Source organism: Labrus bergylta, chromosome 24 (assembly GCF_963930695.1).
Source record: "Labrus bergylta chromosome 24, fLabBer1.1, whole genome shotgun sequence".
NCBI lineage: Eukaryota > Metazoa > Chordata > Actinopteri > Labriformes > Labridae > Labrus > Labrus bergylta.
The window spans coordinates 10318010-10332026 of record NC_089218.1 but is presented as its reverse complement, the minus strand read 5'-3'; the positions used below and the strand labels follow the sequence as shown (position 1 = coordinate 10332026).

At 42.8% G+C, this 14017-nt stretch overlaps 1 protein-coding gene across 6 annotated transcripts in view; it reads right to left on the bottom strand.

Moving 5' to 3' along the window:
• The window catches only part of LOC109984183 (plakophilin-4-like), a 40117-nt gene that overhangs the window by 9155 nt on the left and 16945 nt on the right, over positions 1–14017 (bottom strand). For all 6 annotated transcript variants that reach the window (XM_029277410.2, XM_065952160.1, XM_065952162.1 and 3 more), the window contains exons 6-11: positions 12874–13028; positions 11597–12071; positions 3995–4165; positions 3175–3379; positions 2828–2960; positions 681–894 (exon numbers count right to left, since the gene is read on the bottom strand). In XM_029277410.2, coding sequence (XP_029133243.2) covers positions 681–894; positions 2828–2960; positions 3175–3379; positions 3995–4165; positions 11597–12071; positions 12874–13028 — 1353 coding nt within the window. The remainder of the gene's footprint in view (positions 1–680; positions 895–2827; positions 2961–3174; positions 3380–3994; positions 4166–11596; positions 12072–12873; positions 13029–14017) is intronic.

The window sequence follows — 14017 nt, the reverse complement described above, 5'->3', positions numbered from 1 at the left end:
CTAGGACACTCTGAGGACTGTTTTCAAACAATATCTGCTGCTCATTAATAGAATATTACTACACTACTATATGTATATGGATGCAAATGTGTAGACACCAGCTTTTGATCATTTTTCCCCCACATAAACATTTTGCATATAAAACAGATAACAGGAACGGAGAGCTGCAGTGAGTTACTTCCTCCGATCTCAAATGAGTCTCTCTTTTATTTTCTGGCCTCCCATGTTTTTTGTGTTATTTAAAGCAACATTTGTTTTGTTTGACACTCATTTCTAACAATACATTTGTTCTCTTACGCATGAAAAAACTGTCGACAGTAATGTGAAGAAAAAAAACCACAAGCAATGCACCAACAAAGAAGAAGATTGTCAGCAAGATGAAGAAGATGATAAAAAAAATCGACATCCTTGTTTGCTTGTTTTTTTTAAATTCTTCACAGAAACTGAATCTTGCTTTAAACATGGACGTCGCCTTTTGGATTCAAAAGTAAAGCAAGTGTATCTTTCATAAACCTGCATTCTTTCTACTGTCCAGTAGGGGGAGACTCCACTGGTTGCACAAACAAATCGAACTGCATGCAAGTCTACGAAGAATGATCCCCTCAGTCAACATTTTTCGAGCGAGTTCATGGTCTTAATCTGTAGCTTCGCGGCCTTCAGTTAAACCAGACTAAACCTACCTGTGACGAGCTCTCTGACTTCGTTGTCGGTGGTCTTCCTGAGGAGCCGCAGCAGAGCGGGCACGCCGCCGCAGTTCCTCAGCGCCACCTTGTTGTTGTCGGTGGCTTTGCCGTACACCAGGTTCCTCAAGGCCCCACAGGAGCTCTTCTGAACCTCGGCCATCTTGTGGTCCAGCTGATCCACCAGGTGCTGGATCCCTCCGAGGTGACACACCTGCAAACCAGGGACCCAGTTACACACAAACTAAACTACACACACATTCACCATGAAAGAAGAACTGAGTGATGTGGAAGAGTCCTGCAGGTTAAACAAAGCATGTTTTCTCCCACTTAACTTCTACTAAGAGACAGACCCGGCTCATCAGGATGGCCTCCTGTCGTCATAATAAGAACAGAAATGCTGTATTCATCTTTTCACAGATTTCTACCTGATGTGTGAAACAACAAAAAGCAAACTACAAAGACAACAGTTAGTCCCTCAGAAGAGCTGTCATTGGCTGAACATAAAGTGCTTTATAATCTGCAGCAGGTTGATGTGCAAAAGAAACGAGCCCCCCCCCCTCCTCCTCTGATTTCAGATCAGAGACACAATCTTTAATCAGAAGAGACAAAAGAGAGAAGAAATGTGTTTCACGTGCAGCTTGAGTTCTGGATTTATGTCGTTGATATTCACCGTGATAAATCATATTATACCTGTGATACTTTAAATTCACTCTAGATGGCCATCAGTGCGGTTAGTTCTCAAGTTAAAGTTTGGAAAGAAAGTAGGAGAGCTGATAGCATAGCGGTCATGTCGTGTGCCTAAGGTACTGAAGCTTTGTCACAGCAGCCGTGGGTTCAAATCTGACCTCTGACCTTTGCTGCTTGTAATCCCCCTCTCTCTCTCTTCCCAACATCTCCTGTCTCTCTTCAGCTGTCCGATACAATAAAGGCACAAATGGGACAAAAAAAAAAATATATCTAGTGTGTTACCATGGCGATAAAAGTAAAATTAAGTTCTCCTTCAGTTTTTCTCCTGTTTTAATGTGTTGAAGACGTTTGATTGGCCGACATCAACCTGAGAAGATAAACTTGTTTTTGTTTTTGTGTTTATAAACTAGACCCTCCCTGATATCTGGTTAAACTTTTGATCAAATTATCGCTTTAGAAGAGGAGATGTTTGAGACGTTTGCACATGATGTTCCTTTGATTTAATGAGCATTTTAAACAAAGACGTGCCTTGTTTTAGTGTTTTATTTTTAGTATTTCTTATCTCTTATTCAAATCTCACCATCATCCTCCACAATGTTTTTAATGTATCTTGTGATTCATTAAGTATCTGTTTGAGAAATATCCCCCACATTTCATGTAGAAATGGTTCTCTGAAATATTTGGAACAAATGTCGATCTGAATGAAGCAGCAGCATCACTGCAGCGTGTTCTAAACTTTCCCGTGTCATCTCAGGAATAAAAATGGCGTCTCAGGAGAGCAGCAGTGAGACAGGACAACGCTTCCTGTCGCTCTCTGATTCTGTGTTCAAACCGTCACATTTGTTTCTGGCTAAACGAGCAGGCGCGTGTCCAGGCCGCTCTAAAGGCTAATTAAAAGCTCATCGCCGAACAGCACGAAAAGACAGTCTCACATGAAGCGGCGTCGTTTTGTGTTCCGAGTTATTTATTGCACGGGAAGCAGAGCAAAGAGAGAGCGAGCGGCGTTGCAGTGTGTCAGAGAGCCGGCACATTTGGCACCGACGTCACTTAAAGTTTTGTTTCAGCAGATGGCGCTTTGGCTCAGAGAGCGGCAGCAGAGATCTCTAATAAAATGTATATTTCAAACTGTGTAAGCTGAGAAAAAACTGCGAGAACCAGAGCTGGGACACGGGAGGAGGAGATATCTGAGGTCAACCAGCAACAGTTGATTAAACTGGTCTATTTTGACTTCAAATGACCTTTGGTTGTCTTGATTTGTTTTATCATTCAGATTTATTTGATCAGTTTGTTTTACATCTAAAGAAAAATAAAGTACAAGAGCTGAATTCATATCAACTGCCTTTTCTGTCTGTGAAGCTTCAAACACGGCGGCCTCTGCCTCCACCGGCAGCGTGAGTCATGTCTGTGATGTCCATCATGTTATTTTCACTCCTGCTCAGCGTGTGATGTCACCTCACCTCCACCTTGATCCGGTTGTCTCCGTAGCACAGGTGCTGCAGGTAGGCGGCGGCGTTGGCCTGGACGGAGGGGAAGTGATGCTGCAGCATGTGGATGACCTCCTGCAGCTCGGGGTCTCGCCAAGCAAACTCCCTGCGAAGAAAACTCTGCATGTTAGAGCTGTCATCTGGAAATCTGAAATCTTGAACGTCTAAGTCCCCCCCAAACTTTCAACACTGAAAAATGAATAAACATCTTTTGTCCCGGCACCTTTATGAAAAAGGTTTCATTCTAGGGAGGTCCATTTATGATGTCATTTATCATCCTATCCAAACATAAAGCTGCTCGTGTGTTTGTGTTCGAGTACCTGGGGTCTTTATGGATGCTCTCCATGGACGGAGTTCGAGTCCCAACCCGCTCCACAAGCCCAGAGTGCCGGTGGGAGAAAACGGGCTCGCCTGAGACCCTGTAGGGGTCGACGTAGAGAGCTGCAGTGCTCAGTCCGTAGCTGCTGCTTCTTTGGTAGGGCAGCGTGCTGCAGTGGCTCGTAGCCCGAGGGAGGGTGCCCATACCTGAGGAAATGAAGAGTTCAGGAGCAGAGAATATGAGGATATCAACTCAGTCCAGGTTTTGTTTTCTTTAAAATGGAGTCAGTTAGAAATACATCCAAGGTCACATGTGACAACAGTGTGTTACATGAGTGCTTGAAAACACAGTGAGCCTTTTAAAAGCAGCGGGACGTCTCTTAATCCACAGACGGCTTTAGTCGACACTAAACGGAGCTAAAATGGCTCCTTAGATCCTCCACTATCAAACCCCGCAGAGCCTTCAGCTTTAAATCATTCTGCAAAGGCTTCAATTAAGACGCAGCAGAGTACATGAAAGGTTTCAGCCTAATTAAGTTCTGACCTCGGGGAGCGATAAGAACAACACTTCCTGTGCCTGTAAACTGTGATTTCCACCGCAGATTTCAGAGAAATAATCCTCGGAGTCGAAGTGAAACTAACTACTAATACCTCCACCGTTTGCACTGTTTTGTAATTGTTCAAGTGGACAAATTATTTCAAGGTTATAAACCAAAGCATGTGCATAGGTAAATACCTGCTTGAAGGCACACTGCTGCTGCAGCCAAATCAAACTATATTCATTTATTAATCACGCAGTTAGGAAAGGAAATGTTCCAGTACCAGTGTTTGGCCTGTAGAGGGCTCCCTGGGGTTCGTGTGTGGGGCTGTGGTACAGCGGGCTGTGGAAGGAGCGTTCATCAAAAACGGGCGTCATGTGGCTGTCCGGAGACAACGCTGCCCGCAGCTCGGGATCGATCTGCCCGGAGTGACCGGCGTACGAGCTGTGAAGCCCTGCAGGTACACAGACAAAGACGGGGAGGAAAAAAAGCAGATTAAACACAAAAACATTGTCGTAGAATCAAACAAGAGCTCATACCAAAATGTGAATTTTTGTTAGTTAGTAAAGTTAGTCAATTGTAATGTGAAGGAGAGCAGGTAAACAAGATAAGGGCTAATTGCTATTTAATAAATGAATTTCACGGGGAAAATGAGACCTGGAGTCTTTTCGTTTTCCTCATAGGAGCTCTAAAATGACAAGCTGAGGATAAAAGCTCAAACTCACTCTGAGTCTGAAGTGGGTGATTTGAGCAGACCACTATGGCCTTAGCTCTCCTCAGGACCTGCTTCTTATAAATGGTCAGAAGCCCACGGACTGGTCGATATGTTTTTCCACTAGCTCAACATACATTTGTCCTCGTGTATTTGACATTATTTGATGAATGCTTGCTCTCACTGTGTTGCTCTGATGCCACACTGTTGTCCCCTCATCTTGAAACCATCTGACATTTGCTCATCATGGTGTTTAAACTCAAAACCCCCTAAAAGTTTGATATTTCAGATAATATTCAACATTTTTGATTTCAGAGAAGGTTAAGACAGAAAAAGAGACAGACTCAGGGAAGGTCAGACAGTTTAACTTCCGCCTTACACAAAAATAAATTGAAAACTTGTTTGATTTAAAGTAATTTAAAGTAAACCTGTAAAGTGTAGGGTGTTGACCCTGATGGTCTTGTGTCACAGAGAATAACTGAAGCATGTGTTGTTTTACTGCTATGCTGGAGCTCGTCCATTGTCTGTGCCGAGCAATCGTCTTCCATTCTTGTGTTTTTGTGTTTTTAAACTGCATGGAGGCTAACTGATAAGGTATGTTGTTAAATAAAGGAGCAGCAGCATAATGAAGATTGTAAATATGAATCCATATAACAAAGACTTTAAAAAACTTTACAGTGCAGCAGTTTTTTATTTTAAGTATTGTCATCATAAAATACAGCCTCAAACACGGGGGTTTGTTTAATGCTCTGTGTGCTGCATTTTAAACTGTAGCCATTTATCATAATACCACTACCCGCTGTCATGGTCCGACATAAATCAGCTCATTATTCAGCTCACAGTTGAGTCATCTTTAGGTGAGGCCATCATGCAAATTCCAGCTCGAACCAAACACTGTTTTTCATAACGCCGACTCATCCCGAATCGACGTTGTGCTCATGAAAGCCATGAAGACTCTGGGTCGTTCAGAATCAGCTGCAGGCGTCATCATCAGCAAGTCAAACAAGCCGAGCAGAGGGTTTCTCCCTCCTCCAATCTCAGAGCAGATCCAATTATAAAGAGTCTTTAGGGCACGAGGGGGTGGGGGGGGTCCACGCTGCGGCAGACCGACAGCTCAAGAACATCATTTGCACTCAGAGCTGATGATGAAGGAGCTGTTTGCTTCTGCAGCTCTCTGTTCTTAAATGTTCATACAAAACAGAAAAGCCGCTCTCTTCTCAGAAGACGCAGGAAAGATGTCAATGTTGATTTAGTCATTGGCATTTTTCCTCGGCGCCCTTGAGCGGCAAAATTTGAATATTTCAACCATTTATCGATGACTAATGACTAGAGTCATCCCGATGCTCCAATATTAAACTGAGATATGATTCTGGTTATAACCATAATGACTAGGGCCCGACCGATATGAGATTTTTAGGCCAGATACTGATGTCGATATTAGGGTGAGAAAACAATTCGATACCGATATTTTGGCCGATATCTTTCTTAGAGCTATCTTGGACTGTAGCAATAAATATAGCCCATACCTTTGGTCACTGGATATGCTTATATCGACCAATATTATCGGCTGGCCGATTAATCGGTCTGTCTTTTAGGATCTTTAATTCTAACATATATCTTATTGACATGTTTGAATGCTGCTTTTTTAATACACTCGCTTTATTAAATGTGTAATCAGTGTTAGCCATGATCTAAACCTGTAATAGACCACTTTCTGTCACTTTACTATATGAACTATTTCATTAGATTAGTTATTTATTAGAGAGAAGAAGGAGACATGCCCGGACACTTGGTCTTATTCAGGTGATAAGAAAACTTTTTTTGTGGTTTTTGAGCATGTGCGGGTAGATCTTCTTCTTCTCTGTTGCTGTTCTGTACTGCCCTGACTCTACAGGATGTATGTATGACTAGCTCCTTTTTCTCCGTTATTTATCAGAAACAGTAATTCTTTATCATTAGTGAGGTATGTAGAGGTCCCATTACTCATCGTACGTATACCTCCTGGCCACTGGAGGACCCCCTTGAGCACAAGCACTGCTGGTTAGGAATCACTGCATTAACACATTAATTAAATCTTTTTTATTTTTATGCCTCCCCTGCGTCTCCTTCTCCTCTGTTAAAGACTTTGTTTAGTTCCACGATGCTCGTAGCTCAAACCTCGAACACGCCGGTGACGTCGCCGTGTTTTAGATTATTACCAAAAATGAAGAGATCATCTCACAGATTATGTTTGTGTTTTGGTTGCTCACCAGGTTTCACTACCTAAGCTACGAGTGCTGCTGATCGGTAATAGACTAATCTTGTATACCCATCTATTGCTTATCTCCCTCATGTAATCTGGGATTATGCTGGATATGCAGGAAAGCTGGGAATGAGGAATTAAGCGACGTATTAGGCCACTTAGCAAACCGCAGGATGAGAATCACCCAGCTAGAGAATAGGACGCATTTGGTTTAGTTCACTGACTCTGCCTCCTACACACGGCCCATCCTTCTAACATCCTCTTTTCACACATGCACAAACACAACAAATCACATCACAAAAGGTGCAGAAATGTGCATGCACATGCACAAAGACACATTCATGCAGGAGCAGGACGCAGCTACACACAAGCACCCACACATCCCGTCCAAATGGACTGAATTAAAGCGGACACACACTGATCGCAGCATAATAAAGCCTTCCAGAGCCGTCAGCTGATAATCACATGCTGATGCTCCGAGGGGCTTTGTGATAGAAACACGCCTATATGGGTCAGTGGGAACGGCTTAGTAAAGTGACAGAGGGCAGGAGGGAGGAAAAAATCTGTGTCGCTGCAGCATCAGCAGCACTTCAGCAGTAAATCCTGCAACACAGCAGAGTGAAGGGAGAAGGATGTCCATGACCAGGTCATACCAAAGGATGGGCTGCAGCATATTGGGCTTTTTAATTGTTCTGACGTTTATGCAGACGACAAAACAAATCGTCTGTTAACATCCCAAAGATCCTGATGGCAATGATGAATACATCTGGTTCCAAGCTACCAGATGTTTGTTTGGGTGTGCTCCTCACAGGCGTCAGTAAGCCACACTCAATAAGCAGCCTGGCACTAATAATCCCCAAAGTATCTCATGAAGCCTCAGCTGTGTTCACTCAAATCAAATATCAGCAGCAGCATCTTCTCAAGTTTGGGAAATCCTTTAAATTAAATGTAAAAGACCGCAAAATAAGACGCACATTTCAGAGACAGAATATTTTCTTTGCAACAGAAGACGAAACATACAGAGCTCAAAGACACCGTTCTGCCAAACCTCATTAAGAGTTTGTTGTTTTAAAAACAGCCTCCAGAAACGTGTTGTTTTTATTAAGACAGGCCGATAGCATTACTCTGAAATTATATAAACAAACATTTAACTTTTTTTCAGAATTTTTTTTTTGTCATGACTTGTTGTAAGTCAAGTGGTCTTATATGTTTGTAAGTAAAGATAATATATTCAAAGCCATATTTGTCGTCTTTATATATTTTCACAGGAAGAGCAGTTATTGCTGAAGTAAAAACAAGTAGATATCCACTTAGATAGTTGCCAATAGTTTTACCAGATGATCCATGTTAGTGTGATTTTTTATGCCTTTAGTGATCTAACAATATGTCGTCTGTAGACGAAAAGTGACACATCACACATTCATTCAAACCATCAGAAATCAGAGCTGAGTATCTTTGAAAGTAAGAATGAAACCCAAGACCTCCATCAGGTCAGATAATAACGTGTGTAGTGTAGTGTTCATCTCGGGCCCCATCACTAAAGCTAGAGTAAACATAGTTTTATTATGAAATAGAGAGATAGTTTATATGTAATGTTGCCTCCATTGTGAATCCCTCTTTGCTTTAGCTCAAGAGTGCATTTATCCAAGCTATTAAGGATCCTTATTTCTGCAGAAGGTGGCCCAACATTGATCTAAAATTAGACTGCTTTGCCTCCTTAAGTCCATTAACAAAGCATTTTCTGCACGTGTTCCAATTTCCAAACAGGCCAGCATCTGTGGAGTAAAGATTCAGAGGAAACACTGGACTGTATCCACCCGCTGCTTTCTTCTGCTCCCATCGACCGCTGCACATCCGGACTGGTTGATACTAACACGGTTTGTTCTCCTGTGCATCAGTTCTCTAAACAATGAGGGAGAGAGGACTCTAAGCATGACGCTGTGAGTCTTTTCTTCTATAGATGTGTTTCTTTACAAACTGCAGCGTGATCGTTTTCCTGCTTTAAACTGCTGCAGATCAATCCCCACACTGGATACATTGAACACATCTACCTAGTGAGATTAAAACCCCCTCCTTCAAAGATCACACTCCTTTAGTTTTCATACTGGCATGCATCAAATAAAATGTTATCAGACCCGGCTGCATTATCTCGCAGTGTGGGAAGATAATTTGAGTAAAAACAGCATGAAATGAGCTCCCAGAGATACAATCACCTGCAGAGCTTGCACTTTGCCTCAGAGTCTTTCTGTTCAACATGCTGCATTGTTTGATAATTCCTCTCAGAGATACAGAAACTCTGCAGAGATCCTGCACAGTGCATGTGTTGTGTGCCACGATATTAAATCAGCGCTGCTCAGTCAACTTTCTCCGGACAAAGGAAAGGTTATTAAATCAACAGAGGAAATGGTTGTCGAGGCTGTGGAGCGTGGCTTTGTTTATTTACAAGGGGAGGGTCTGCAGCAAATATTCCACAAACACACGCAAACGCACAAACACACACATACACACTCTGTCACACACACTCGGACCATCTCCTGCAGGAGCATCCGCACCACAAGCTCTGCAGAAAAGAGCTTTGTTCAAGACACTGGACGAGAGTGAGTCTGATTTCTGACCTGGTTTGATTTGATCGCTGACCCCTCTAACTTCTTAAACAGAGCGTTGAATACAAGGCGCTAAAAACATGGAGTCATTAGCCTGTGAGGAATATAACCACGCCACTACTACTAAAAACAAAGACAAGTCAAGGACGCAGGATGTAAAGACGCCAGAGGTTCATGCGTGTAATTTTACAAGCAAAAATATCCTCTCATGGATGTTTAATACGCCCATATTAATACTTTAATTATGCCATTAAATGTGTCTCATATAATCAAAACCTCCAGTCTGGTACAACAACTCAAGACACGTGAAGAAGGTCGGTTTATTTTTCACGCTGTTGAAAAGATATTATTCCCTTTTAAGGTTTAGAAGACAGCGGGATCAAAGAACAGAAGTTAAACCTGTTGGGTTTTAATTGTTTAAGGTTCAAACAAAAAGTGCACGAGATGTTGCAGCACATCTTTTCCTGATTCTGCTGCTCTGATGATTGACATCGTTAAATAAAGATGGTGTTAGTATAAAACAACACCTCCTTGTTAAATGTAAACACTCATCTTAGAAATGTACAACATAAACTAAGCACATCTTTCTACTTGAGTTACTCCAGAACTTTTCTTTTTGCGACCTCTGCTTGAGGCGCTCCTCTAATTGAATTTCTTACAGTGTCAAACATCTGCCAGCTCAGAAAAATAGACTTCCAAAGCAGCTTTAAGGTGCAGCCACACCAGCATCTGTCTGTGTGAATTTCAATCTGCATCTAATCTACTTCCCATGAAGCCTGCAGGACTGAACAAATCAGGAAATATTTGGTTTGTTTTGGTGCAATCCGCAGCTGGTAACAGCCGACATTTGGCTCTTTCTTAATCACACCAGTGAAACAACAACTGGGGGGCACTGACTGTGTGGGACTGTTCAGTATTATTTTCTCTTCTGGATCCTGACTGTGCAGCAGCAGCAGGATGTGCACAAGGCCTGAGTGAAAAGAAGTAAAGATCATTCAGTCATGCACATGGTCTCTAAGCTGCAAAATAGCTCAACAAATATAGAAACAACTTCTGAAGGAATCCGACTGTTGTCTGGATGCTGCAGAGCGACACAACGTGAAAAACTCAGCACCACAAATCTGCAGCCAGGGGCAGATGGTGGTGGGTTTGTTTTTTTAACCGACACTTTATCAGCACAAAGAAATAATTTAAAAAGACTTTGATTAGTGAAGCAGTGTCGGATGAATCAGACATTTTTGGGTTATTTCAATGATTTTACACCGATATTCATTTGTATCCTTCTTATAACATTGTCATTTATACATCCTTTTTAAGGAATATTTCTAATTACAGATATTAACTATCTTTAAAGATTCCAAAACATTAGCTCAACCGTTGATTACAAGCTGCAGAGACTACTGTTACCTTTTCTATTCACTAGAAGATTCTTGTTTTGCAGCTCAGATGGCAAAAACACTTGAAGAAAAGGAAAGTATGAGAGACAAAGCAATACCTCAGCTTCTTTTAAAACAGAGTTTAATTTATTTTACATGGTTATAGAGTCCATATCCTTCCTCTTCCACACAACATCCATGTTTATGATATTGTATGTCAGATTGATTCAAAGCCTCTCTTCTAGATCTTTTTTTTCGATTTGAGACTAACACGTTTTGTTTTTGTTTTTTTTATCAGGCAGGTCAGACAAAGTCCAGGATTTAAAGGATAAGTGCATAAATATATAATGAACTAGTAATGATACAAACATCGCTGTGCATCAAGCCGGGTCTGTTCCTCCAGCTTTTTGTCTCCCTTACATTCTCTTACACTAATATGTGTCTCTAGTCTGTCTACATCCTCTCCGTCTTCTGTCTGCTCTACTTTTCAGAAAATGTGTGCTTAAACAGGAAATCTGGAGATTTTCCCTTCATGACATCACAAAGGGCAGTAACCCCTCCCCCAGCTAGGTGTTTGTTCTGCCCTCTAAGTCTGCCTTCTCACCGTAAACAATAGGGCATGGAGCAAAAAAGCCGGAGACACCCAAGATGCTCAGAGGGGCGTGGTCAGACACAGCTCATTTAAAGCTACAGACACAGAAACAGCCTGTTCTGAGCAGGCCGTGTAGAGTTGCAAATTTGTGTTTGTTTGTTTTATGTCTATTAAAATGTGAAGCACTCAGGCTGATTTGAAGGTGTGATATAAAACAAAGCTTTATACATATATAGAGTTTAGCTGACTTATTTCAGCCATGATTTTCTATATGTCACATTTTTAGGAGCCCTTCATGTTTGGGTGTGTCCTGGACTGAACGAAAAGCAGTTTTTTTACATGTGGATGTGTCGGACTGACCTATGAGGGAGTCCGGGCGGGGCAGTGCGCTCCTCTGATATAGGCCGTATGGATCTGCTCCGTACGCCAGTGGCTGACTCTGCCTCGGCAGCGTGGAGCCGTAGTGCTGCGGGACGGCCGTCATCCCCGAACGCAGCGGTGACCCCGTCAAACCCCGCCCCTCCACCAGAGAGAGAGTGGAGCCGAGACGACCTCCTCCTATAATTCCTCCTAGTCCACCATTTCCTCCACCACCGCCCAGGGCCTGCGTGCCGTCAGTCGGGGAGGTCGGCGAAGGGCAAGACGGCGGCATGGAGGTGCCGGGGAATATGGCGGGAAGAGGTTTCGGCTCAGAGAGGATGGGCGAGTCATAGGTGCTGCCTTGGGATGTTCGCAGGGAGATGCGGGAGGGCGAGACAGTGCCAGCAGTGCCGCAACCGGGAGACTGACTCCTGGAGGGGAGGGAGGCCATCCTGCGCAACATCCGACCAGACACCTGCAGCGAGCACGAGATAGAAAACACAGCTTTCACTTTGTGTGGTAGCGTGGGTTTATGTTAAAGCCTTATCAAAACTACAAGAATTTCGAGCATGAAATCCATTTCACTCAGTTGTGTTTAAAAATGAGACTCCTCACACTGCTGCAGTTTGCAAACATGCTCGCCAAATTACCAGTAATGTGACACATGGAGGCAGGGTGCTCCATCCCGTCTGATGAAGAGCACCATTATCTCCTTCATTTGTGCGACTAACTGAACGCGCGTGCCAATGAATAAATGTTGAAATTAATTTCAACATAAGCCACGCTCTGTGGGGAGTAAATACATTATGTTTCAGACCCTTAGAAAAGATGTTTCTAATTTATGGCAACAAAGATTTCATTTCTCCTCCTTATTACTAAATGTTAAAATGTCGACCAACTGTTAGCCGATCTGTGCCGCCTTCATCTATCAGAGCCTCGAACGTCTCAGAGGGAAATTAAGACATCTAAACCGCCCAGTGAGGCTGGATAGGAATAAATCACAAGTTCAATCTTCATTCCTGCATAAAACATGTAGAATCAGATGTTTGTCTGGACTCTTCAGGTGAATGTGGCTTAAAATAAGTGAAATATTTACGCTTGTATTTACGACTTTGCTAGGGCTGTTTGTGCTCATAACTCATCATAATTTGGTAAAAAAAAAATATATATTTCTGATGAGCACATGAAGGCAGCATTATACTTGTGAAGAGTACTACATCTCTCGCAGAGTAACAAATCCATACTTGTGATGGTGACCCATTAGGGATCAGACTTACCTGCCCAGAGGCTTGACCTTCAGCTCTCGGGCTCCTGGATATCGATGCTCGGGGCTCCGAACGCACCACGTTCTGGTTGCTGTAGTAACTAACGCTGCTGTCCTGGTAGCCGCTGTCTGAATAGGAGGTCATCTGAGCCGAGAGACCTCCAGAACCTGCGAGGACGGAGACACAAGAGGGTGAGGAAACACTAAGTCTGAATTATTACATGTTCATTCTCCTTGTGAAAGTTTGAGGGAGGATTACAACCGTCACATCAGCTGCTGCTGTTTCATCGATTTGCATATTATCTCACTCTGCTTTCAACTTCAACCAAAAGACATTATGCATATAAATACAGACGTGCAGATATCTGCATTAAGCCTTTACGCTGCTTCTGGAACAATCTGCATATATATACCGGAGAGCTGCAATAAAGCTGGCCTACTTTTACCTCCTGTTGGATGAAGAGGAGGGAGCGTGTGGGGGATATTTTTACTCTACCAGTCCATTCCAAGTGTGTGCAATATAAATAAGACCAAAGGCAAGTTTGTTTTTAAAATTTCAAACAGCTCCACTGCAGTTATGTGTACTTATCATATTGTAATTTATTGTAATCAGAACTTTCAGGGTTTGGTTTGGGCTTCTTTGGATACACAATAGCTGCAGTTTTGACTTCCTTTAAAAGCATTTAAAACCCTTTTCTGTTTAAAAAAAAGATGAAATAGAAGCTCTCCTGCACACATCAGAATTCACAGCTGCACTGACTGCATCAACGCTCCGCTCTATCGGCCTCCCATCTTCTGTGGTTTAGCACGAGCTGCGAGGGAGCTTGATGGACCTAAATGTCACCCGCTCCAGTGAAGATGCCTAATGTCCAACAGCGACCGGCTGTGGTTGTGCTGCAGAGCTCCCAGGTGTGAATATATGTGAAACTTTCCTGACAAGACGGTAAAGGAAATCAAGAGTAAGATTCAAGCAGCAGAGTGGAGGCAGACTTGATGTTTTTACCGAAAGGGCGTGTGCTTCCGGCCTTAGGGGTCCAGGGGCCCAGCTTGAATGTTGTGTTTACAAGCTGCACTGAACATTTTGACTTAGTCTACCTTTAATGATAAATAAAACATGTGTGAACAAAAACACGCATTTCAGCCTCCCAGTGCAGCCT